The sequence below is a fragment of the Callospermophilus lateralis genome, chromosome 17, assembly GCF_048772815.1.
Source record: "Callospermophilus lateralis isolate mCalLat2 chromosome 17, mCalLat2.hap1, whole genome shotgun sequence".
NCBI classification, from domain to species: domain Eukaryota; kingdom Metazoa; phylum Chordata; class Mammalia; order Rodentia; family Sciuridae; genus Callospermophilus; species Callospermophilus lateralis.
Window position 1 is genome coordinate 12541988 of NC_135321.1, and position 24764 is coordinate 12566751.

General features: G+C 44.3%; 1 protein-coding gene across 2 annotated transcripts in view; it reads left to right on the forward strand.

Moving 5' to 3' along the window:
* Positions 1-2762: 2762 nt before the first annotated feature.
* The window catches only part of Kdsr (3-ketodihydrosphingosine reductase), a 37649-nt gene continuing 15647 nt past the window's right edge, over positions 2763-24764 (forward strand). Inside the window, exons 1-7 of one of the 2 annotated variants that reach the window (XM_076837258.1) lie at positions 2763-3190; positions 7513-7602; positions 9399-9455; positions 12508-12573; positions 12780-12875; positions 16893-17084; positions 21103-21186. In XM_076837258.1, the coding sequence (XP_076693373.1) occupies positions 3083-3190; positions 7513-7602; positions 9399-9455; positions 12508-12573; positions 12780-12875; positions 16893-17084; positions 21103-21186 (693 nt within the window). In that variant the 5' untranslated portion in view covers positions 2763-3082. The remainder of the gene's footprint in view (positions 3191-7512; positions 7603-9398; positions 9456-12507; positions 12574-12779; positions 12876-16892; positions 17085-21102; positions 21187-24764) is intronic. The other variant, XM_076837257.1, reaches the window with a different exon arrangement.

Consider the following 24764-nt stretch of genomic DNA (forward strand, 5'->3'; position numbering starts at 1 on the left):
AATACAATATTATTTCTTAGCTCAATTATGCCAGATTCCTGAAGGATGAGGAACCTATCCTCTTTGGGGAAGCTGATAGAATTGCAGGGGCCAGGGAAATGTCCTCTTTCCTCTGAAGTTTCACTGGAACAAACGAACAGATATTAAATAGGAGAGAAATCAAAAACATTTTATTCATGTGCAAAAGGGAAAACAGAGCATAGGGCTTATCACAGGAGGTAGTTACCCACTAGCTAAGCATCACTCAGAACCATATATACCCCTTTTTTTTCTGTAGGGGAAGGGGAAATGAAGAATGCAGACAATTTTGAGGAGTTATGGATGATTATTAGGGGATAATAAAACAGAAAATAGCTTGTAAAAAATATTCTTTTTGGAATCTGAATGAGCCTGAGAGACAGATGTCATATGAGAGTCCATCCAGGTGTGGTTACATTTCTGTCTTCTTTCCTGAGATAGATGATGGGATTGGGGTGGGGGTGGAAGGCAACTGTGTTTCTTTTTGCAGTCTGCTCTGAATACAGATAAGGGTATTCCAGGGAGTCTCTTTCTAAGCTTGCGTGGGCAGAAGCAAGATAAGCTTTTCCTTTTGGACAAACTCTCACTGTGCTCCAAAGTGCCATATTCTTTGAGGTATAATTCTCTGAGCCCCAAAAGGGTCAAATGGAAACTTGCCAGCCTGAGTGGCATTGTTCTGAGAGACACTTTGGTTATATGCTATGATGATGAGCTGGACCAACTATTGCTGGATGCCCAGAACTCTAATGAACCACTACTTTTTGACTCTTGTATTTGAGGTTACGTTTACTACCATATGGTGATACAGTGTCACACTGGCATCGTGTGTGAGATTATAATACCCTGATGGTCAAATGTATTGGGAAATTGAGTTAAAAGCCTCTGATTATAAACTGGTTCTTCTAGGTATTAGGCACATGTTTGTTTTGCTGTAAGAGAACTTTGGCCAGGCTTGTGTAGTTAAGAATTCAGCATTATCTTGAGAGAAGGTCTGGTCTCTGTCCTTGGTTTCTGGGAGGCCCCAGTAAAAACTCTTCACACAAGAGGCTCAGGTGAGCTTCCCTGGTTGGCAGTACTTCAAACATCAATACTGGGAAGGAAACACAGCCTAATCCCATGGGAGATGACAACAGAAGGTCTATATTTAGAACCCTCTAGACTTTGTCCTATATACTTCTTTCCTAGGCTGATTTTGATCTGTGCCCTTTCCCTGTAATAAACTATAATCATGAGTATAATAGCTTTCAGAGACTTCTATGAATTCCTCCAACAAACTATCACACTGAAGGTGGTTTGGAGACCCCTCCCCAAACTTCCAACAGGTTTAGAAGTCTTGAGGACCATACCCTCGAATCTCACAGTTTAATTCTGGACAGTAAGTCAAGAAAGAAGAAAACTCAATTCCTTTTGCTCTTTAGCTCTTTGGTATTTGTACTATAATAGCATTTCCTTTTTTTTTTAAGTAAGCAAACAAAAATATATGCCTTATGCACATCAAAACCACAGTATGACCACAGATAACCAGCATTAGTGAGAATGTAGAGAAAAGGGAACTCACATAAAGTGTTGGTGGGAGTGTAAAATGGTACAGTTACTTTGGCAAAGTCTGTAATCCCTCAATTGGTTAAGCAGAGTTCCCATAAGATCTGGTTAATTCCACTCCTAGATCTACACCCAAGAGAATTTAAAAGGTATGTCCACACAATAACGTGTACATAAATGCTCATAGTACCACAGGTGTAGTGAGCGGGGCAGGATATACTGGAGGTTGATCCCAGGGTTTCAAATATGCTAGACAAAAGCAAGCACATTAACCCCAAGCTACATCCCACATTCCAAAAAGTGGAAACCACCTAAATGACAGTGAATGAATGGAAAAATAAAACACAATATTGCCATAAAATAGAATATTATTTGGCAATAAAAAAGTAATATTACACATTGTCTACCACGAATGAACCTTGAAACGTGCTAAGAATCCAGACACAGGGTTACATATTATTATATTTCCATTTATATGAAATATCCAGAATAGACAAATCTGTAGACTGATTAGTGATTGCGTAGGGCTGGGCAGGGTTTGGGAGAAAATGGGGAGTGAGTGCTAATGATTACGGCACTCCTTTGGGGGTGTAACAAAATGGTATGAAATTGTGATGACAGTTGCACAACTGTGACTATTAAATGCCAGTTATCATGCACATTAAATTGGTGAATTGCATATTTATGGTACGTGAATTAGCTCCCCATAAAGCTGACTTGTTTAGTTTTGAACCTGCCTTGGAAAGTTGAACTCTGAGCCCAACGAAACCAAATCCTCTTGGTGATTTTTCAAAACTCCTTGCGAAGGCTTTCCTGGTCCTCTGAAAAAATGAAAGTGGGCTGTGACCATTTTCTAAGTACGCCAGGAAACATGAACTGGAACCTAGGATTCAGCGTTTAATCTGTGGCCTGCACACCGAGCACGATCCGAGATCCTACAGCCACGGTTTAGAGTGCTCTCGGGCACCCCCTAGGCCGGGCGAGCCGGAGCGGGAGGCGGCGGAACTCCCAGGATGGAGCGGTGGCGGCCCTCGGCCTCGCGCCGGGAGAAGGAAGGGCTGGAAACCTACTCTGCGGGGTCCTAAGACGCAACCTCAGCGCACTCCCGGAGCCAGTCACCCGGGCCCTTCCCAGCAGCGCTCCGAGGCGGCGCTGCCCGGGGTCGCTCGCTCGCCAAGCGCGGGGAGGCCCCACCTGCGAGGAGAGGTTGCAGGGTCCCCACCTTGCGGGGTGGAGACCTCCAGGCCCCTTGCTGCGAGTCGGACGGCCTCCCCACCCTTGGCCGCGCCTTGCTGCGCCGCGCCGCCCCGCCCCGGTGCGGCCCTCTCCGGCTCCTCCTCTTCCCCTCGGCCTGCGTCCCGCCCTCGCCCGCAAACCCAAACACTTCGGCTCCTGCTGCGCCGGCCGCGCGTGATCCCCCAGCCTCAGCCGCAGCCGCTGCGAGTGCTGCCGCTGCTGTCGCGCGCCTGGGCGCCCGAGCCTGTGCCGCTCCGCCCGCCGCGGCCCGCGGTTCGGCCGAGCGATGCTGCTGCTGGTCGCCGCCTTCCTCGTGGCCTTCGTGCTGCTGCTCTACATGGTGTCTCCGCTCATCAGCCCCAAGCCTCTCGCCCTGCCAGGGGCGCACGTAGTGGTGAGTGGCCTCCTGTTGCTGCGCCCAGACCTCCCGGTCCGTTCCGCCAACCCGCGACCGAGGCCGACGAGCCTTCCTCCAGGCCGTGGTCCCCGGGAATGGACGGCAAAAGGGGAGTCACCTGCCGCCGTCCACCCTGGCACTGCCCCTCCGGGCCGGGCGCCCGGCCTCGAGGACCCGCCCTCCGTGGCATCTGGCTCTCCCCGGGGCCAGATTGCGGTGGACGGGATCAACTCCAGCCAACGGGGTTGTCGGGCTCCAGGACCTCGGTAGCTGCTCCGTGGTGCCCAGAGCATCCCTGGGATGTGGATGTTTGGGTCCTCGGCTTTCCCGATGAGTCAACAGAGTGGCCGAGAAACTTTGCCAAGGACGCAGCGGTCGGCGGCGCGCAAGGTGCCGCGCCGACCCAGGGGAGGGCCGCCACGGCCTGCAGGGTCGTGAGGGTGGACCGCAGGGAAGGGGGTCACGAGCCATCGGGACCCGCCGAGGAGGCTCGGGATTGGAGGATGGCCCGTGCGAGGGACAGAAAGGACAGCTGCCAAAGGAGTGCAGGAAGTGACTCACCTGGGGGAAACTGCTCGCGGAACCCCGTGGTCTGGCGGGCAAGGGCGGCTCCGTCGGGTCTGCACTGCCTGTCTGAGAGCGCAGCTGGGTGTCCGCGATTGCTGCTTCAGTGAGATTCTTTGCCACGATTTCAGAGCTAAATGACGTGGCTAGGGCTTCAGGACTGAAGGAGATGTGAATAGTTTGGTTTCTCACCGGAAGCTCCCTTGTCCCTATTCTGCAAGTGTGGCACCTTTCGCAAACCCAGAGGATGCCTGTCCCCTGTGCCCGGGGCTTCGCTGTCAGTCAGCTCTGGCTTTCTCGCCAGTTTTCTTGTTTGGACCCCACAGCCTGAGGCTCACTGAGGCCTGGAGTTATGAGTAAGGAGAGCTAGTCACTAAGTTGGCAGTGTATACCATCTTAGTGCCTGAGGTGACATATACCTGTTGCTGCCATCTCACCTCTCCACTGGACTGTTACAAAATCAAAATAGGGTGGTTATTTATTTTAGTGTGCTTTAAGTCTGAACTAGGGTTTGTTAATGATAAAATGTATTTTCTTTCTTTCTGTTTCCTTTCTTTCTTTCTTTCTTTTTTTTTTTTTTTAAACTATGAGATTATTTTCAGCTCCTGCGGTTCCTGATGTGGAAGATGAGGAGTTGGGTGTAGATTGACTAGAGAGAGGGAGTAAAATCTAATAATCACACCAGGTTCTGAATGGTTCACATCCACAAGAGAACTTGTGCCTCAAAACCTGGCTTTAAAAAAGTTGGATTCTTTCAGAACTTGTGCTTGCAGAGAAGAACTTAGGGGAATAATGCAAAACCAAAATTGGAATGAAAATTTTAATTCAGTATTTATAAGAAAGTTTATTCAACCTTGATGCTAGTCCTTCTTTCCCATCGAGTTCCAGGTCACAGGTAAAATAACAAGTGTCCTGTCTGTTGGGACAGACAAGGAATTTCTTGTCCCTCTTTAATACTAAAAATAACCTACATATACAACCACTAAAAAGGATGTGAGCTTGACATGAATAATTCACGTGATCTCACCATCTGTCTTTTTTAATGTCCTCAAAAGAGGAAAGTGTAATTTACTTGAGATTTGTTAGGCATAGAGCAGCACAGGAGCTAATCTTCATGAAGGATTTGGAGCTATTTACCAATTATAGGACGATTCCTCTGTGCTGTGCTATCTGTCTGTGGATAGTGACCCCAGGCAGCACATATCACACACTGGTGTGGGTTTCAGTCCTCCCTTTTTTTGGATGATGGGGAGCAGTTTTGGTGGCAGTAAGCCAGCTCCTGCTGCTCCCAGTAAGGGTTATAAGGTGTAACTAAAGAGAGAGTAACATTGAAACAGTATTTGCAATGGGCAGTAAGAGGAGTGATACAGAAAGGAAATTAAACTGGTGACTTTAGTGTCCCCCACTTGGCTAACTACTTGTCTCGCAACATTCAGAGTAACACAGAGTTGGCCTTAGTGTGTTTTTGGATACCTTCTAAGAATTAGCTGGCTTGACTAGAAGGTAGTTTCCCAAGAGCCTTGACCTGGAAGTGGAAGTCCTACTCCTGTTATACAAAAATCTTAAAAATTACAGGGCTTAAGCCTTGTTTTTTGCCCTGCAGCAAATTTACATAGCTAACTTCCCTACATACAGCCTAGAAAAAGGACAGCCATAACTATAGCTATATCCACACAGCATATAAATTTTCTCAATAACTCATAACTTCCACTTGCATTAATTGATTTTATAATAATAAGCTTACAAGTTCTTTCAGCATCCTGTTTTCTAGGGAAATGGCATCACATTCCATTTTGCAAAATAATGTAGGCAAATGTTTATTTAGTGACTGCTTGTTGCAAGGTTTGGTGCTAGGAATGAGAGAGATCAAGTGCACTTGGCATTCGTCCTTAAGGAACGGAGTGGAGGTCTGGAGGGAGCCAGGATGTCAGTGAAGTCACTTCACAGGCAGACATCAACAGGTAAGGGCAGGACTTTGTGACAGAGTCAGGAGAAGCTTCATGAAGGAGGGGATATTTGAACTGAACTCTGCAGTGTCCGAAGGGTTTGGAGGTAGAGGTGTGTGGGTGACGTAGGGTGGAGGGACAGTTTAGCAGCAAGGACAGAATCATAAAACAGGGACATTTTAGGGCCCCTTCTAGTTGCTATCTGGTGAAATCTAATAAACCAAAACAACCCGTGAAACATCCTGATAGTAAAGACTTTCTCAGAGCCTGCTTTCAGCCCAGGCCACGGGCTCATTTTTATAATAACCTTCTATAGATAATTGGTTAATTATCCACCAGAGAAATCTCTCCACTGGTGGCCAGTTGAGGTTAGGAGAAATGAAGGGTGCCTGCAAGTCACAAGGAGATAAGCCTCGGTGTGGGAGTGGCTTCATGGTGTTGAAGTCACGGGAGATGTTCCCTAAAGCATGATTTATATCTAACAGTAAAATATTCAAAATAACCTGAAGGGCTGACTGTAGGGAAATAGCTATATTTTGAAACTGCTCTTTAATGTAATATTATAAAGTCTTTAGTTTTTTGTCATAGACTTTATGACTTTTTTTTTTTTTTGCCAGACCTGGGGATGGAATCCAGCTTCTCACACATGTAATCCTAAGCCCAGCCCTGTACATAATCTTTTAAAAAGCAGGATGTAGTATCTTGAAATATGTAATTGGCATAGGAACTGTTATGGGGCAGGCTATATGGGCAATGACCAAACAGACTCCATTTTACCCTGAGACTCCATGTCATGTAAGAAATGCTTCTCCCAGGGAAAGCCCCACCTCTGTACCCATTAATAGTTACCTGGCATAACAGGACAATGACCAGAAAGACAGCTCTGCATTTGTCTGATTAAGTGAAATATGTAGAGTCTCCCCTGTGCCAAGTGCTAGGAATATAGTAGAGAATGGAAATAGCATTGGGATTTCTGTGGAGTTTGTGGGATGGTGATGGGAGAAATGATTGTGAATCAAACAATCACACAGATGTATGACTGTTGGGTTGTGTGAGTACCATAAAGTAAAGAAAAAAGAATGCAGTTCTAAAAATGGGCTGGGGGGTGTATCAGGGTACAGTGAATGCTTACCTGAAGAAGTAGTGTTTGAGCTGAGATTTGCAGCCACATAAAAAGAGCAGGAGGAAAGCATTGGTAGCAAGAAAAATAGAACGTGCAAAGGCCCTATGATGGAAGGGTAAATGGAACTGAGGAATAGAACACTGCAGGAAGAAAAGTGTGGTATTTCAGGATATTCTGATCATATATTATATAATAAGGAGTCATTTAAAATACAAGATATGCACAGGTGACCACTCTTTCAATCGGTTGTAGATATAGTATTATATAGATGCGCAGTAAGGCAAGAAAATTCATGTGGATTTTGAATTCAAGGCAGACTAATACATTATTTATTAGCTTTCCCTCTAGTGAACTCAGAAAATTATAGGTGTGTGCTTTACAGGTCAGCACTGAAAACGAAGCAGTTGGCTCTGCTGACAGTATAGTTCTTCATGCTTGCACTAACTTCACACACTCAGCCTGGTGGGAAGAAGCCGCAAGAGCTGGGCAGTTCTTGTAGAACCCCTAATAATTACTCTGTTCTATTCTGCTCTGTTCTGCTGGGGGTAGAGCCCTGGGCTTCATGTGTGAAGGCAAGTGTTCTACCACTGAGCTACACCCACCCCCCCATTCCATCATAATGATTTTAATGAACTTCCTATGGAGGAAAGATTGGAAGTGCTAAGATGTCATTATTTTGTTCATAGGTTACAGGAGGTTCCAGTGGCATTGGAAAGTGCATTGCAATTGAGTGCTATAAACAAGGAGCATTTATAACTCTGGTTGCACGAAATGAGGTAGGTGTTCTTGGTTCATTATTGCTGACTTACTTATTGTGCTTTAAATTAAGCAGAGAGGCTGTGCCAAGAGTTCTAGTACTCGCAGCTGTGCTGGGAAGTGCTCCCTCCCTGATGTGACTGTGATACTTAAACTACTGGTTCTTTTCTGTGTTTAGGCCTAGGACTTCTCTGTTGAAGTCAGATCAGCTCACCAAGTATCTATTTAGTGGCAGTAGCATATCAGACAGCATTATCGTAGATATCGTGGATCTGGAGATAGGCTGAGGTGTGGTTAAGCAGCGCACCTGGGCATAGGAGGCCGAAAGGGCTGGCAGCAGTGATTCTGAAGCTCATTCCCGAAGGTGTGTAGGTGTTTCACATTCTGAAGCTGAAGCCCAAAGGCGCGGAGTGTTTGTCTCTGACTGCTGATGGCGTGAAGTGTGTACATCTCTAGTGAAATCCACGCACCACGGGACTCTCATCCCTCCTGACACTTAGGGTTGATGCAGGGTCTGTTTTCTCTCAGGGTCTGTTAGTCTTGCCACAGTTGTTTTAGAGGACAGAGCAGTCACACTGTGTGCATAAGAACAGTCCTAAAGTCCTCTTGACCCCACGCAAGGCTGAGGAAGTGGCTGTGACCGTGTCCACTGCTCTTGGGCGCAGAGCATAGAGCGTAATGCTTGGTGCACAGCAGGTGCTCAAGACAGATTTGTTGAATGAAGAAATGAGGGAAGGACAGAGAGGATGGTAGTGCTAGCATGGCCTCCTGGCTTTGGGATGAACCGCTTCAGTAGGGGTGGTCGGCTGAACAGGGCCCCTGGGAAAGGCAGGCCAGGGTGGACCTCAGGGGACAGTGTTCAAATTATGACCCAGAATCAGGCTTGTCACCCATAACTTTTTGTTTTCAAAAATTGGGAAAGGCAGAATTAGCTACCTTTTATTTATACTTTTTCACAAGGCTGGTCCTCGATGCAGGATGAATGAAAGAGTAGTAGGGGGTAGTAGTAGCAGGTGTCCGGCAGGGGTCCTCTCCTAGCTGGAACTGAATGCCCGTGGGAGCCTCTGGGCTTTGAGAAATTCTTTATCTTCTAATATAATTTTTCATACCGATCTTGGCTGTCCTGTGTGTATCTTTATGAAAAGAACAGTATCATTTTATTATAGACACACGCATGATTGGAAACCTTGTGTGTCCTGGGGAATCACCCCACTCCCTTTTTGTTCTTTTCTATTTTCTCAGGATATATTTAAGTTACTTCTGTGGCAGATTAAGATTCTGTAAACTATATCTTTTTTTTTTCTCAAAAATAAGCAAAACAAACAAAATTGAAACCTTGGGAAGATCACTCATTTGCCTGGGTAGCTTGGCTTGTCGAGGAGTGGTTTTTGGAAATGGGCCGGGCATAGCTTTCCCTTCTCTCGTTGGGGCCTTTGGATGATGGCTTACCAGCACCTGCATACCTGCAGCTGTGTGAAGCCGCTCGCGCTTTCCAGCACTATTAAATAGTGTCAGATCAAAACATTTGTTAGAGCCACCATCAACAATCCATGCCGCATATTCACAATTTGAATTTATTTATTTTTCTGTTTCTCTGCAATAAATTTGAAAATGGGCTATCATGTATTCATAGCTTGAAATATTTTGATTCTTTCTCTCATGGACTGGGGCCTGTAGCTACTCAATGAAGGTGTGTCCTGTGTAGTTTATAGAATTTAAGAAATATTTATACAAACAATTGCTTTTTCTGTCCTTTTCAGCAAACCAGCCGTCAGGCATGCAGTCACCTGCTCTAATTGTTCTGTGTTGCTTTCAGGACAGGCTGCTGCAGGCCAAGAAGGAAATCGAAAAGCACTCTATTAATGACAAACAGGTAAAGCACCCTCTTCAGGAGGCATTTCCTATAGCATCAACACAGTTGGAGAAAGGAAAACCAGGGTTACTTCAGCTGGATCACTGAAAGCAACTATGATTTTCCTGGCTCAGCTACACTAAATCAGACTGTTTTTCAAAAGGTGAAATTGTTTCAATTGGCTAGGAACTCAGGTTATTACCAAAAAAAAAAAAAAGTATAGACTCTCTCTTGCACACCTGACAGATGGTCATTTCAGTTATTTTATATATATATATATAATTTTTTTTTTTTGGTGCTAAAGATTGAATCCATGGGTGCTTTAGCACTGACCTACACCCCCAGCCCCATATTTTTTTTTAATTTTGAGGCACGGTCTAGCCAAGTTTTCCAGGCTGGCCTTGAACTTGAGATTCTCCTGCTTCAGCCAGAGTCACTGGAATTACAGGCCTGGGCCATCATTGCCGACTCATTCATTTAAATGAAATTTATACAAATGCTTAGGAGGATAAGGTATTTGAAACACTTTTGGTTGTGGAAATTTTTGGTGAATAAAATGGGACACCTGATGTATACTTGAGGATGAAGCATAATGACAAATTAGTTACTAGACACCTGTCACTCAAGTTAAAGAAATGGAGTTTAACAGAGTATCCCCCACACCAGCCTCTCATCCCTGGAGGATACCCCCACCTGAGTTTTGTGTTGATCCTTCCTTGCTTTTTTAAAAACTTCTACCATTTTTAGTAAAATATGTATGATCTGATAACAGGTTTTTTTTGTTTTGTTTTGTTTTTTTAAAGTTCTGTTTCTTTTTTAACTCTCTGGCATCTTTTTTTTTTAAACTGCTTTCTTGAGATATATTCGCACACCACACAAAATCGCCCCATTTGAAGTGTGCAATCTTTGCTTTTGAATATAAATCACAGTTGAGCAACCACCACCACAGTCAATTCTAGAACACTCCCTTTACCCCATTAAGAATCTCCACACCCACTGGCAATCTCACCTCTCCCGCTCTACCCACTCTCGGTCCTGGGCAATCACTAATGTACTTTCAGTCTCCATAGATGGACATGTCATCATTCTTTATGCATTTTTGCACAACTTTCTTTCTTCATTCAATATTTTTTTTTTTTAGTTTTTTAAAATATATTTTTTTTAGTTGTTGCTGGACCTTTATTTTATTTATTTGTTTATCTGCTATGCTGAGAATCAAACCCCGTACATCACACATGCTAGGCAAGCGCTCCACCACTAAGCCACAACCCCCAGATCTCAATTTTATTTTTAAAAAGCCTTTTATATTGTTGCATTACATAGGAGTTCACTTAATTTTTTTACTCCTATATAGTGTTCAATTATAATTTACCTTTTGTTCACTGGTTCTATTGTTGGGTGGATTTTTAGGTTGTTTCTAGTTTTTTTCTGGTAGTTTCTTTTGGCTTTTGCTATTATAAGAGCACTGTCTCTTTGTACACATGTGCAGCAATGGTACATACTTAGAAATGGAATTGCTGAGCTGCTGTACACGTAGCCATGTGTCTTCACCCTCTCCAAATTGGTTTTACTCCCAGCAGTCAGTGGTGGTTTAGATTGTTCCACATCCTTGTCAACACTTGGTATTAGCAGACTTTTAAGCTTTGCCTTTCAGATGGGTTTTAAGTAGTATTTCACTGTGGTTTTAATCACTTTTTCCCCATTCATGAATTTAATACAGATCTTTCCATCTCAATAAAAATAAATCTCCCTCATTTTTTCAGACTGCTATGGCACACAATATGGGGGACCCCAGAGTCTGTTTAATCAGTTCCCTATTGTGCTGCAGCCTAAGCTAAGATAAAATTCCTTGTCCACAGAGTTTTTCTCTAGGCCTGTGGCCCCTGACTGTACCCCATTCTCTGAGACATCAGAAGGTGGATGTAGCCCCCTCCGCTTCCCCTGTGTTCCCGGGACTCGTGATGGACAGGAAGGTGGTAGCTGAAGGCCGTGCTGCCTGCTGCCAGCACCATCTCCGCTCTGGGCTTTAGGTCAGGTGGAAGATAACTTGTCTCCATCCTGTGGAGGGGGCAAGTCATCAGGGCTGGGCGGGTGAGAGCTTGATCCTTCTGCCTGGACTGGCTTGTTTTTCCCAGTGAGGAGGCCCTGCAGGGGGGTATTTTTGTCCTGATAATTCGTTAATATTTTTCTTTGAAATTTCACTTGTCTGTGGCATAGGTTTTATGCCACAGATGGTCTGATGCTTTGTGAAATGTATTAAAAGACACATTTTAAAATTAATCCTATGATGCCTACCCTCTTTTCAAAAAATGTTTTCTACATGATGACTTGGAAATAAAATCTACTTGGGGTGTAATACAACCAAGGGCAAAGCCCTCTTGTCTAGAATATTCCAGGTTGTGTTTATGATCGGGACTGTTTCCTTTTCTTAGGAATTTAAATCTTTTGGCTACAGTTCCTTCTTCCAGTAAATAAAAATTTCCATCCTGCTGTGTCAATTCCTAAAGAAATGGGTCTCTTTTTTGGTTGTTGTTTATTTGACATGGAGTCTTGTTATGTTGCCCAGGCTGGCCCTGAAATTCTGGGCTCCAGAGATCCTTCTGCCTTAGCCTCCCAAGTAGCTGAGACCGTAGACACACACCACCACACAGCCGCTCGCCTCCTGGCACTCAGGAAGTGAAGACAGAAGAAGAGGCTGGGTCCCAGTATCCTCTTCAAGGGCCTCCTTCCAGTGGCCTGTCTTCCTCCCACCAGGCTCCCTCTTCTAAAGGTTTTCTACTTTCTAGTGGCACCACAGGCTGGGGATCAAGCCTTCAACACATCAGCCTTTGTGGGGACGCTCAGCCAAAGTGAAGCACCAGGCATTCCAGATGGGTGCCAGTGCTCTTCCAACCCCCATTCCATAATTCCTAGGTCAAACTGTCTTAACTGCATCACGAACCGGTTTCAGTCACTGATCTGTCCATTCAGAATCATCCACCTTTATCATAAAGGATTACTTTTAATTAAAAATAACTTTAAAATTAGTTTCAGCACTTGCATATCTCTGACATTTATTTATTTTCCTAAACAGGTGGTGCTCTGTATCTCAGTTGATGTATCTCAAGACTACAACCAAGTAGAGAATGTCATAAAACAAGTAAGAGGTGGGGTTGACCGGAATTAGAGCGCTTGATTTTTGATTGGTTCTTACCATTTTGCTCTGTGACTTGGAATTGGTAAATCTTCCCTGTATGTTGAACAGTTTTGTAGGTTTCATTTACTGGCCTTGACTTGCTGCTAAGTGATTCTTTTCTTCTCTCTCTTACTTTCACTTTGTTACATTTTTCTTTTTTTTTTTTTTAGGCTCAGGAGAAACTGGGCCCAGTGGACATGCTTGTCAACTGCGCAGGACTATCACTGTCGGGAAAATTCGAAGATCTCGAAGTTAGCACTTTTGAAGTAAGTACAAATGTTTGCTTCCTGGGGCAGCCCAGCTACAAAAAGCAGAACAAGGCTTGGGTAAGGGCTTTAAGAATAAAGTAGATGAGTGCATTCAGGCGTTCATAGATGCTTGAGAAGACTGAGGAGGGCTGACAAGGTCTTGGTCCCAGGGCTGTGACCGCTGAACCTTAAGAAAACGGACTGGTCTCTGAACCTCAGTTTTTCTCAGCTCTAAAATGAAAAATGCAACATCTTCTGTGATAGATTACTGCAGTGTTTGCTGTGATCACATAAGATGTTGGGTCTTCATGTCAAGTACCAGTATTAAGAACAATAAGAGACCAAAAAGTTGAAGAATAGTCTCACTGGAGTTCTCAACTCAAGATCAGAAAATGATGCATCCTATTTATATTATATTAGGCAGGTTTTCCAAGGAACCCGTTTAATAAATTTCTTTCAGTATCAAAGAAATGGGCATTAGATTTGAAATCTTTTTTAAGGGCACAGAATTTTGCAGTTAGCATGTATCTGCCACGTTTTTCTGCTCAGCCTTCAAAGTGCTGATGGTTTTGAATTTTTCTTGACTCTGAAGTTAAACTTTTATAGAGAAGGAGACTGCTGAGGCAATTTTGTAACTGTCTTGCTTCTGGCGGGCCGTGGGAAAGCACCATCAAGTCTGAATTTACTTAAGGCAAGCAGGAGAGTCAGGGTGTAGATAGAAGCACAGTGGTGGGATGTGTCTTCGGGCTCCTTTATCAGTTTGGCATTAAAAGAGTTGTCTAGACTTGTATACCTTCATGTGGAAGGAATGGAAGGGAGATTTGAAGATTATATCAGCAGCTGTGTAAAGAATTAATTTGGGAAAACAGTTCTTATAGTCTAGGCATGAAGTGATGAGACAAAGGATTTGGGGGGTAGCCAGAAAAGGAGTAGGTGTGTGAGTGAGAGAGAGTGTGAGTGAGTGTGTGTGTGTGATAGGAGGTGAGAACCCACAGACTCAGTTTGACTAAACATGGGGACAAAGGGTGGATGGGGGCATATATAGTTGCATGGTTGTGATAAACGCATAGATGGGACCTCAAGAAGGGGGCGTGTGCGCCTGGACAGCAGGAGTAGGCATTGTTGACCTGTGTGTGTCTGGTGGTGGAACAAAGGCACTCAGTGGGTGGTGCATGGGGGGTGTGACTGTGAACAGGAAACTAAGCGCTCTAAGCGCTCATGCCAGGTGAGAGTGTGCAGGTGTTAGTGACAGGCAGAAGATGTGAAGCTCGTGTTGTTCCAACTCATTGTGTAAGAATCAAGTAGGTCCCATGTGACACCCCCCCCCCCCCCCCCCCGGGGACTGTGGGAAACCTGCACCTGGTTTCTTTTGGACTTTGTCCCCAGTGTCTTTTCTTCCATTGATTTTGTTTGTATCTTTTCCCTGTAACAAATCTTCGTTGTGACAGTGTCTATAAGCTGAGGATTGTGAGGCTTTCTAGGGAGTCACCGTGCCTGGCGAGGTCCTGGGAGCCCCAGACAGTACGCGTCTCTTGATTTCCCTTTTCCGTGGTTTCTCCGTGCTGTGTCTTCCTCATCCTGAGCCCTGGATACTGAGAAGTCTTCGTCAATTTCCTTTCGTCCTTCCATTCCATCTGCTTCCTTGTTTATTTCTTCTAAGGCGCCAGGGTGTCTGTCTTGTGTTAGGGGCTTTGCTTGGGTGGCTGCTGATGCCTGGCCATGTTTGTACATTGAGATGAGGACTCTAAAGGGCTAAAGGGGAGTCCTGTGCTCTGGGTAGAGCTGTCTCATCTGGCCCTCTGTACAGTGAGAGGGCCAGATCTTGGGTGGGACCGGGTTCCATAGGTCTTATTTATTGGGTTGAACAGAAGCCGTAACAAAGAATCCTGGCCTCCTGCCTGGGAGACATGCACCTATCTGTGGTGTCCTGAGGGCAACCGTGGTGGAGAGTGGCTGTCTATGTTCAGCAGACTTTATTAAACCTGGACTGATCCTCGCTAGGAGCTACACCTCTGTCCCGGCCACGCTGGAAGAGGGGCCATATCTGCTCTGTGGAGAGGGAGGCCTCTAAGATCGGACTGTCTTTTTTTGCATTTGTCCTTGTCCTACCTCAATTTTTTTAAAGTAAGGTGAGATTCATATAAAATAAGCCACTTTAAAGCGAACAGTTAGAGGCATTTACTGCATTCCAACGTTCACAGTGTTGTGTAACTGCCACCCCTAATTGCAAGACATTTTCATCACCACAAAGGGAACCCCCTATGGGTACCAGGGATTGAACTCAGAGGCCTTCAACCACCGAGCCACATCCCCCGCCATATTCTGTATTTTATTTAGAGACAGGATCTCACTGAGTTGTTTAGCACCTCGCTTTTCTGAGGCTGGCTTTGAAGTCGTGATCATCCTGGCTCAGCCTCCCTGAGCTGCTGGAATTACAGGCGTGCGCCACCACACCTGGCTTTGGATGTTTTTTATGAGTGGAGCCCTGTGATCAGTGCCCTTGTATCTGGCTCCTTTCATTCAGCATGGTTTCTGAGGTCCCCTGCCTTGTAGCATGTATTATATTACCTCCTCCTTTGCATGGGCTGGTAACACTCCACTGAATGAGGTGTGCTTTATGTTTATCCAGTTGTCGTTGATGGACATCTGGGCTGTTTCTACCCAACTGCCTGTACCCTGACCTCCTGTCTCTCAGCCCTGCACCCATGTAGCCCTTCCCATCCCATAGGTGCTCAGTGCTTCTTGAGTCATTTTTAGGGTCCAGTCCTGTTTTGTTTTGTTTTGTGGTACTGGGGATCGAACCCAGGGCCTTGTGCATGTGGGGCAAGCGCTCTATCAACTGAGCCATGTCTCCAGCCCCCAGTCTATTCTTAGTTTCTCCACACCTGCTAAGAATTAAGTTGTCCACCTTCTGCTAAGTTACTCCTCACTGGTCCTCCTGTTCTTCAATTTGCAAAATGCTCTTGCTGTTATTTCCATTTCTATTTTCTTTTTCTTATGTGTTTGTCCAGGAAGTGGGATCTCTCAAGGTGCCAAAGTGAACACTGTGGACCGCCTTTTTTCAGATATTTTTTAAGGATATTTTTATTATCAAAACAATATAATGATACTAAAATATATTTTGGGGGGAAATGGGAAGACCACCATCCTGCCATAATCACTTATGATTTAATGTATTTCCTTGTCTATGCTTGCACACATATTCTTTTATTCATTATTTAAAATAATTATAGCCCTGGTCTAAAGACACCCAACCTCTCTTTCTTAAAAACCAATGGGATAAGTGTTTCTCCATGTCACTCCTGCTTTTTGGGGCCATCTTAAACACCTTAAGATTGATTAGCTTTACATTTTGGTAAAGCTAATATTTCTATAAGACTCTTAATAGAGAAACATTTAAATGCAAGCATTCTTAGATTCTCAAGTTAAGGTTTCGAGAGTTTTAGGAAGAGGGTAACAAACTCTAAGTGCCCACTTAAGCCCTTGCCCATGGCAGTATAAGAGCCAATGCGTATTGGCTTGCCGTGGGCCAGGAAATTGCACTAGCATTTAACTTGTATTTTCTCTTTTAATCCCTGTGGTAATTCTAAGATTAACCTTCTTTTCAGCTGAGAAAATGAGCTGAGCATCTGACTTTCTGATTCATTGTCAAATCGGTACCAAATGGTAGAGCCAAAGATGGAACCCCCAAATCTGAACTGGTAACCACTGTCCTGCTCTGTTTATGGTCCTTCTGTAGCATAGACCCAGTAGGACTAGAAACATTTGGAGGCTCTTTCCTAAAACTATCTTTCAAAAAGTATCACCTGCAACATGTCGTATACTTCATAAGAGGAAAACTAATTTTGACCAATTTTCAGCGAAGATCTAATTGTTGTCATTGTGAGAAGGCAAGACAGGATTGAAGTGGGCCTCAAACAGAAGGTGCTGAGCATCTCCTTTGCAGCATCCTGTAGCTGTTCATTCATTTATGGACTTCCACTGAAGAACTCTTGACCCTGTTCTCTCCTCGTGTGGCTTCTCTGTTCCCCACAGAAATTAATGAGCGTCAATTACCTGGGCAGCGTGTATCCCAGCCGAGCAGTGATCAGCACCATGAAGGAGCGCCGGGTGGGCAGGATCGTGTTTGTGTCTTCTCAGGCGGGACAGTTGGGATTGTTTGGTTTCACGGCCTACTCTTCATCCAAGTTTGCCATAAGGGGATTGGCGGAAGCTCTGCAGATGGAGGTAAAAGTTAAATTCCGAATTTATTCCTCTCAGTTCAGCACTATACAAGTTTTTTTTGGTTTCCTAGCTCCTTGAGTGCATTCAATTAGAGATTCGTAGATGTGACATTAAATTTAATTAGAGAGGGCATTAAATTTGAGATTTGTAGATTTGACATTAGTGAAAGAAAATTGACTCCACCCTGAGTTTTGCAGTTCACCTCTCTCGTCGCATAGAGATTGTACAGAAGCAAAAATGGTTATGTTTTTTGCCTACTGAATACACAAAGTGCTAGTAATATTGTCATGGTGTTTTTGGCCTAATACTGTGTATATGTAAGGTTAACCAGATATTTTTTTTCCATAGAGATCTTCCTTTAACAAAAAGATCTATCCTGATGAGTAATAGAATTAGCAAACCTTGAGGGGAAGCCCTTGAATCAGGCAGTGACTCTTGGCTTTTAGACAAGACATTTAACTTGGTGTCAGTTTCTTCATCTATAAAATGGGAGGGGTAGAATTAAAAAATCAGTTTGGCTCTCCTAATAATTATGTTTCTCACATCTTACAAAAATGTCAAAGAGAGTAAGAAAGTGTCGTGGTGCGTGTACCTCTCAGTTGTGGGTGGACGCATACATTATGGTCACACAGGGAGGCTCAGAGAGTGTCACTTGGGGTCTGTCCAGGACCACATAAGGTAGAATTTCCTTTGCCACAGTCTACACTGGAATGTAACACTACCTCACGACGTTAGAAGCCCAGAAGAGACCTTGCATGGCCAGCCCCCTTGTAATAAGTGTGCTTTTGGAAGTACTGGTTAATCATTTAGATCAGTGGTGAGTGATTTTTTTTTTCCTGTAAAGGGCCAGATAGTAAATTATAGGCTTTTGAGGGCCAGATAGGGCCTGTCACACCTGCTGATGTCAGCTGTGGTAGCAGGAAAGCAGCCACATAAATGAACAGGTGTGCCTGGGTCCAATAAAACTTTATTTATAAAAGTACGCACAGGCTATAGTTGTTAACCCATGTTGAGAATATACCAGAAGAAACCTGGATGATGTGTGACAGAGAAGCACATGGCCTAAATATTGGACAAGTTATTGGGCTAGGGACTGAGTCCTGATGGGCCACTTAGAGACTGATAAACTGTGTTGTTTTTCTAACAAAGGAACCAGGTATCAGATCTAATCTGATTAAGATTAATATCTTAATCAGAACAGATCATTATAGTACACTTAACCAATAGGGCATGCACGACTGTGAAATTTCAGATAAGAATCTTGTTTTTTTGTTTTGCAATTTTTACTTAGAAAACTCCCTTTGTGAGTAACCATTTTATTTTATTTTTTGGCAAAATTTTTTGAAATACGTGAGGCAGATGTTGTTAAGCCGCCTTATGGAAAGAAAAGTGAATTTTCCGTGATTTCAGTTTCTCAAAGTCATAGAGCTACTTGGTGAGAGAAATAATAAGAAGGCCTGAGTGTTCACCTCCATGGGTCTGGGTCTTCCACAGGAGAGGATGTGTCTGGGTTTCAGGTCAGAAGTGGTCCCATTCACCTGGCTGCTTGTCTCCAGCCCTTCACTTTGGTTGTAGAGTCCATGTGGGTGCGGCGGGTGTTTGGAGATAAAAATGTGGCTCACTGGGGTGTTTCCTCTGAATCTGGTCTTGCAGAGACAAGTCTAGATCACTAGTTGAGGCAAGGTGTGTAATCTGGGTGGTCTGGTTTCACTTCTGGTAGGACAGAGAAGCAAATTCAGAGGAGAGAAAAGAGAGCTGGTTGGCAGGCAGTACAGAGTTCCCTCAGCCTTGGTGACAAGTGTGTTTTGCACATGGCAGATCCTGGGTTCCCAAGTCGGCTTGAATTCCATCCATATTTGGACTCCATTGAAAATATCCTTACTTAAACAACAACAACAAAAATACATGTACCCTGAAAAATAGCCTCTTATTTGGGAAGAAATAAATCCTGTCTTCAAAATCTAGTTTGTTCATAGTAGAACTTCCACCAAACCAATTGTTTCCCTACAAACTGAGAGCTGTTTTTGAGATCTGGCTAATCCAGTCAGTTTCTGTGAATGAAACCAATATAACTGCTCAGATGGAATACTTGCAGTAATCCTTTTGGTTTAATAAACTTTCAAGTCTTCCTTCCCCTTGGCTGTGTCCCCAGATTAAGGTAGGGCCTTGGAAATGCTATAGATACAGTGGATAATCCTGAAAGCATACATATTTTTCTTAATATGTTGGTTACAAATATATCATTTAAAGATTTTAAATTTTAATCTTTTTGGAAAGTAGACTTAAGGTAGGAGCCAACGTTGTGCCATCAGAGACCTAGCCCAAAAAAACAAAAAAAAACTGATCAGGCCCTGCCCCTTCCTCCCTCCATCTCTGCCCACAGTGGTCCGAAAGTAAGTTGAAGCTTTATTCTGAAGTTTCATGTAAATAGCCTTCTCTCCATCCCCTGTGCCTTTGTTGTCATGGAATGAGGAACAACAGATCTTATGTGGGATCATTTTGATGGTAAATCAGGTCTTTGAGCCATTGTTGTCGGTCTTTCTGTTTGAGGTTGATCCCAGGTGGAAGGAAGAAAAGAGGACCGTGGGAGTCAGGGCACAGTGGGAGGGCAGAGGGACCAGGAGAAGCAGGCAGTGGCTACCTAAGCAGGACCTTAGTGAGTGGCTCCTACATTCTTAGAAAGTGGTGATCTCAGGGGGTCGGACTTGTCTAACCAAGAACAAGTGAACCCAGACAACCCTCATTGCCTTTGCTGATTGCTATGAGGTCAGTAGTTCAAGAAGGGTATATTCAGCTTTCTGCTCTTAGTAAATCAGGTGACCAAGAGTTTCAGGAGACCAGAAGCTCCACAAGGACAGGGATTAGTTAGCTAGTTCAAGGCTGTATGCTGCATTCTAGGAACAATATTGGCCCATGGTAGGAATTCAGTAGGTATTTGTTAGATAATTAAATAAAGCCTGCATAAACGGTTAAGTTGCTAGCCATGGAAATATCCAGCCTTTGACTGGGAGAGTCATTTGGCTTGATAATTATAGAGAGGATACCAGCCCCAAAGGGGATTGGCTTGGTTTCTCTCAGCCCCAACAATCTATGGTCCCACCCCATGAGAAGATGTTCCAAAAAGCTCTGTTTAACCACTGCAACCATAGCCTTGAGTCTGAGACTCTACTTTGAAATACTGTCTTATGTTAGTTTATGATCCTTACTTATTGTGGGGCAGGGGCAGAAAGATGCACAGAAATGACCAGCCTAAGCATCCAGGGTCAGTCTTTATAAGAGCTCTCTAATTTCCTCTTATTGGCTTTTTTGTGCTGTTTTTCCTTGGTCCATGCACAGCAGAGGGCAAGGCCGTGGGAGACAAGTTTTTTTTTTTTTTTAAGTCACTGTCTCAAAAACAAGTGGAAGAGAAATTGCTTGCTCATCAACCTCGTGGCCTGGCCCCCATCCAGAGCCATTTCTGAGCCTAGCTGGGCTGGGAGGATGAGCTCTCTCACGCCCTCCTGGTGGCGCTGGAACAGAACCAACAGAGGCATCTTTTCCCTGCCACGCATTCTAGAATGGCCAGCCAAGGACCTCTGCTTCTCCTGACCCTTGCAGACCCCCAGGTTTGACTTCAGAACTGTGCTTCACTGAGAGAACCTGGGAGAAATGGGCGGCGTGATAAGAGGGGGACCCTGGCGGACTCCTGGGGGCTCCGCAGTCGGCAGCAGTGTTGGCAATTTCCCTCTCCTTAAGATTTGCAGTCTAGGCGACCTCTGCTTCCAAAACCAAAAGGTGACCAAAAAAGTGAGCCAGTAGCAAACAGAATCATAGCAAAGAGATTCTGACGGTACAGACCCTTGCCCCCAGAGCTGCTGGTTATCAGGGCCAGGTGAGAGGGCAGGTGGTTTCCCTTACAGAGTCACCCTGTTGCTCTGACCACTTCCTGAACGAACATCGGGGCACCCAAGGCGGGTCAGTGGAGCAGGATGCAAGATGGAGTGCCCTTGACCTAGGTGTGACCCTTGCTTCTCTGTCGCAGGTGAAGCCGTACAACGTGTACGTCACCGTGGCCTACCCACCTGACACCGACACCCCCGGCTTCGCCGAGGAGAACAAAACGAAGGTCAGTGTGCCCGGCTGTGGCGGCCCCATCTTCAGCGTCATAAGCCTCTTTTTTTTCCTGATTTTCCACTCTTTCGCTCCAGCTCGTGGTCAGCCACCAGTGTCCATGGGGTGTGCTGGGGGTAGAGTGCTGATCCAGGGCCTGAGGTCCTGCCGGGGTTCTCCAGAGGAAGCTTCCTCTTGGCTTGTTCTCACGGCCACCTCCTTCCTAACATGTGTCAGGGTGGCCCGTCCTGTGACACCCGTCACTCCACATGAGTCTCTGCCTTCTGTCGCCCACTCCCGATGCCCTCTCCTTGGGCTTCACTCATTCATCAACACGTCTACGCTGCATCCGCTTATTCATTTATTTATTCATTTATTTATTTTTAAGATTTAGAGATCATGTATTGGTTTTCTGCCGTGGAAGATATGATCTAAGACCCCGATCTATTCCCCCCTCCTGTGTTCTCCCTGGGTAATTTGGTTAAATCAGATCAGTGTCTATATTCATGTGACTTTATAAATAGTATTCACACCTGAGCATTTCTAAAATGACATTTCCTTTCTGGCCTTTTCCTCTCTTGACTTTGTGTGTGTGTGTGTGTGTGTGTGTGTGTGTGTGTGTGTGTGTGAAGTGATTCAGTCTCAGAACTAAAAGACTCCTTTTGATCCCAAACTGGGTTTTCTGTTCTTTTCATTCTGTTTTCCATGAAGACGTTCCTCCTGGGCCGCCTCCTCTGGCCTGATCCAGACCTGCAGGTCTCCACTCCTCTGCTCTTTATATCCCTGCAGGTTCCTGTCCCTTCCTTTGTTGGATCTCAGGATTTCCATTTTATTGCTGCCGTAGTTTACCTGCCCGATTTAGAAGGGCACATCCGATGTCACCTGTCACCCATGCTTAGAACCTGGGTGTCTGAAAATGCTTCCCTTTTCCCTGATTGCCCTGTGGTTGTCCTGTGGGGCACAGAATTCTAGGTTGGAAGTGAAGCCCCCTCTGATTTGGGGGGCATTTCTCCACTGACTTCGAGCCGGCATCACGATAGCCCAACCCTTTGCATAGAATCGGTTTTGTTTTTTTTTTTTTTGGTTTATTTTTGGAAGCTTTTTGTCCCTTTTTATCTTCACTTAATGTATTTTGATGCAGAGTGTTCTCATTTTATATGCTAGACACTCAAATGAGCCCTTTTATTCTGACAACTCATGCACTTCAGTTCTGGAACATTTTTTTAATATTACTTTTTTGATAATTTCTTTCCATCCAAAGTATTTTGAGTGTTCTTTCTGGAGCTTCTGTTACTCAGATGTTGAACTTTCTGGACTCGTCCCCTATTTTTCTCTTTTTTTTTCTTTTTCAACTTTTCTGTTGAAATTTTTATTTATGCTGTCATATGTAAACATTTTTCCAGCTTTTTTCTTTGAATATTTTACATGTCAAAATGAACCCCACTCTCACGTATGACTATAATGCTCTAATAAAAACATGTATAGCTTGTCCTCCTTCCTGGATTTCATATTTCATTTCTGAGGATATTCTTTCCCGGGTTTTGGTCTTGTTTTATTTTTGTGATTGTTTGGCGTTCTGTTTTCTTTTCTCGAGTGTGTTTGTGCATGGTATTGGGGATTGAACCCTGAGGTGCTCTGTGTCCCCAGCCCTTCTCTATGTTAATTTTGAGACAGGATCTTGCTAAGTTGCTCCAACTTGTGATCCTTTGCTTCAGCCTCTCTGGTGACTGAGATTAACAGGGGTGTGCCACAGCGCCCAGAAGGTGGTTTTTTATTTCCTTCTTTTTAAATTTTAATTGCCGTCTGTATCAGTTATCTGTTTTCTCCAAGTTTCTCTGGTCATTGTTACTGCTGCTGTTTTAGGCATTCCTCAGACTCAGAGGTCTGGCCATCCATGGTCATCCACATTTAAGCCAGCTGTAGGGCTCTGGCTTCTGTCTTCCCACATCCCTGCAGGGCCAGAAGGGAGAACTGGCTCTTTTTGAGGATCCCCTTATGTCCTCATCGGCTGTCCTTTCCCATGGCTGGATCAGTTTCCCCAGTGAGGAATCAGAAAACCAGCTCTCTGCATTGTGAGACCCAAGCAAGGCAGGAGTCTGGGCACTCACCATTCAGTGCCACCCTTTGCTTGATTTTTTCTGTTTCCAGCAAGGTGCCTCATAGCTTCCCTGAATGGTGACATGTGGTAGTCAGTCATTCTCTGAGTCCAAAATCCCAGTGACTCCAGAGGCTAAGGCAGGAGGATCACAAGTTCAAGGCCAACCTCAGCCCTAAGCAACTTAGTGAGACCCTGTCTCAAAATAAAAAATAGAAAGGGCTTTGGATATGACTCAGTGGTTAAGCACGCCAGGGTTCAACCCCCCATACCAAAATAAATAAATAAGGTGGTAGGAAAGGATTTACCACCTCAAATTGAGGGTGATCTTATCTTTAGATTTTTTTCATTTTATTTTTTAGATTTTTGTTTTCCTCTTTGTAGTAATTTTCAGTAAATAGGAATCTCTACAGCATGAAAATTGGTACTTATATTTCATATTCTGTATATTTGCAAAAAAAGATGTTTATGGGGCTGAGGATGTGGCTCAAGCTGTAGCGCGCTCGCCTGGCATGCGTGCGGCCCGGGTTCAATCTTCAGCACCACATACAAACAAAGATGTTGTGTCCGCCGAAAACTAAAAAATAAATATTAAAAAATTCTCTCTCTCTCTCTTTAAAAAAAAAAAAGATGTTTATGATTTAGAAGCTTTTTCCCACCGTTCTTTTCTCTTTGGCTCTGCATTTTTTAAAATTACTACTGTTTCAAAGAAGTAAATTTAAGCCAAATGTCCTGCCTTGGAATAAGCAGAGGCCTGCTAAGCAGATCTTCGGCATTTGGTCTACAGTCTCTTAGTCTGAAGTCAGAGCCGACACAGCGTGGTGACTTCCCTAAGATTTGATTTTGTGTTAAGTCAGGGTTTTTCTTCCTATAAAATACTGGGCTGAGTTCAGGTAAATCCAATTCTGCATTGATCTGTGGACCCTTTAGGGGGCGACATAGCACCTTTAAATCTCATGTGCATCTGGCTTGGTTGTGTCAATCTGGTGGTTGGAAGAAGGAATGGTGGCCCCTTCAAAGGGGCCTTTCTCTTCATTCATGTTCATCAAGAACCTGTCAGGTTCATCCTGACTTTTATGAATTGCTTTGCTTTCTATTTTAAGAAAATATGTTTTGGCTCTTATTTTATTTTCCTAAGTCTACAAGGTAAGTAAAATAGGCAGCTTCCTAAAGATTAAGGCTTTAGTTTGAAACGCCCTTCTAAAGAATTTTTAAAGAATTTTTAACACGTGTGTGTGAAGTGCCACAAGAAGAGCCCAAGATAAATGTGGGGAAAAAAGATTCTTCTTATCATAAGCTGCTTAGGAGATCAAATGTAAGTGCAGAAGTCAGTATAATATATGTGAAGGCAGAAATGTTCAAAGACAAGATTACTGCCAGTTGAGGATTCAGGAAAGGCATTTTGAAATAAGATTTAAGAGGGCCTTGAGCCACCTTTTGAAGAACCAGAGGCCAGGATTTGGGATTTGAAACCCCAGCCTTGGAATAGCACTTCACCA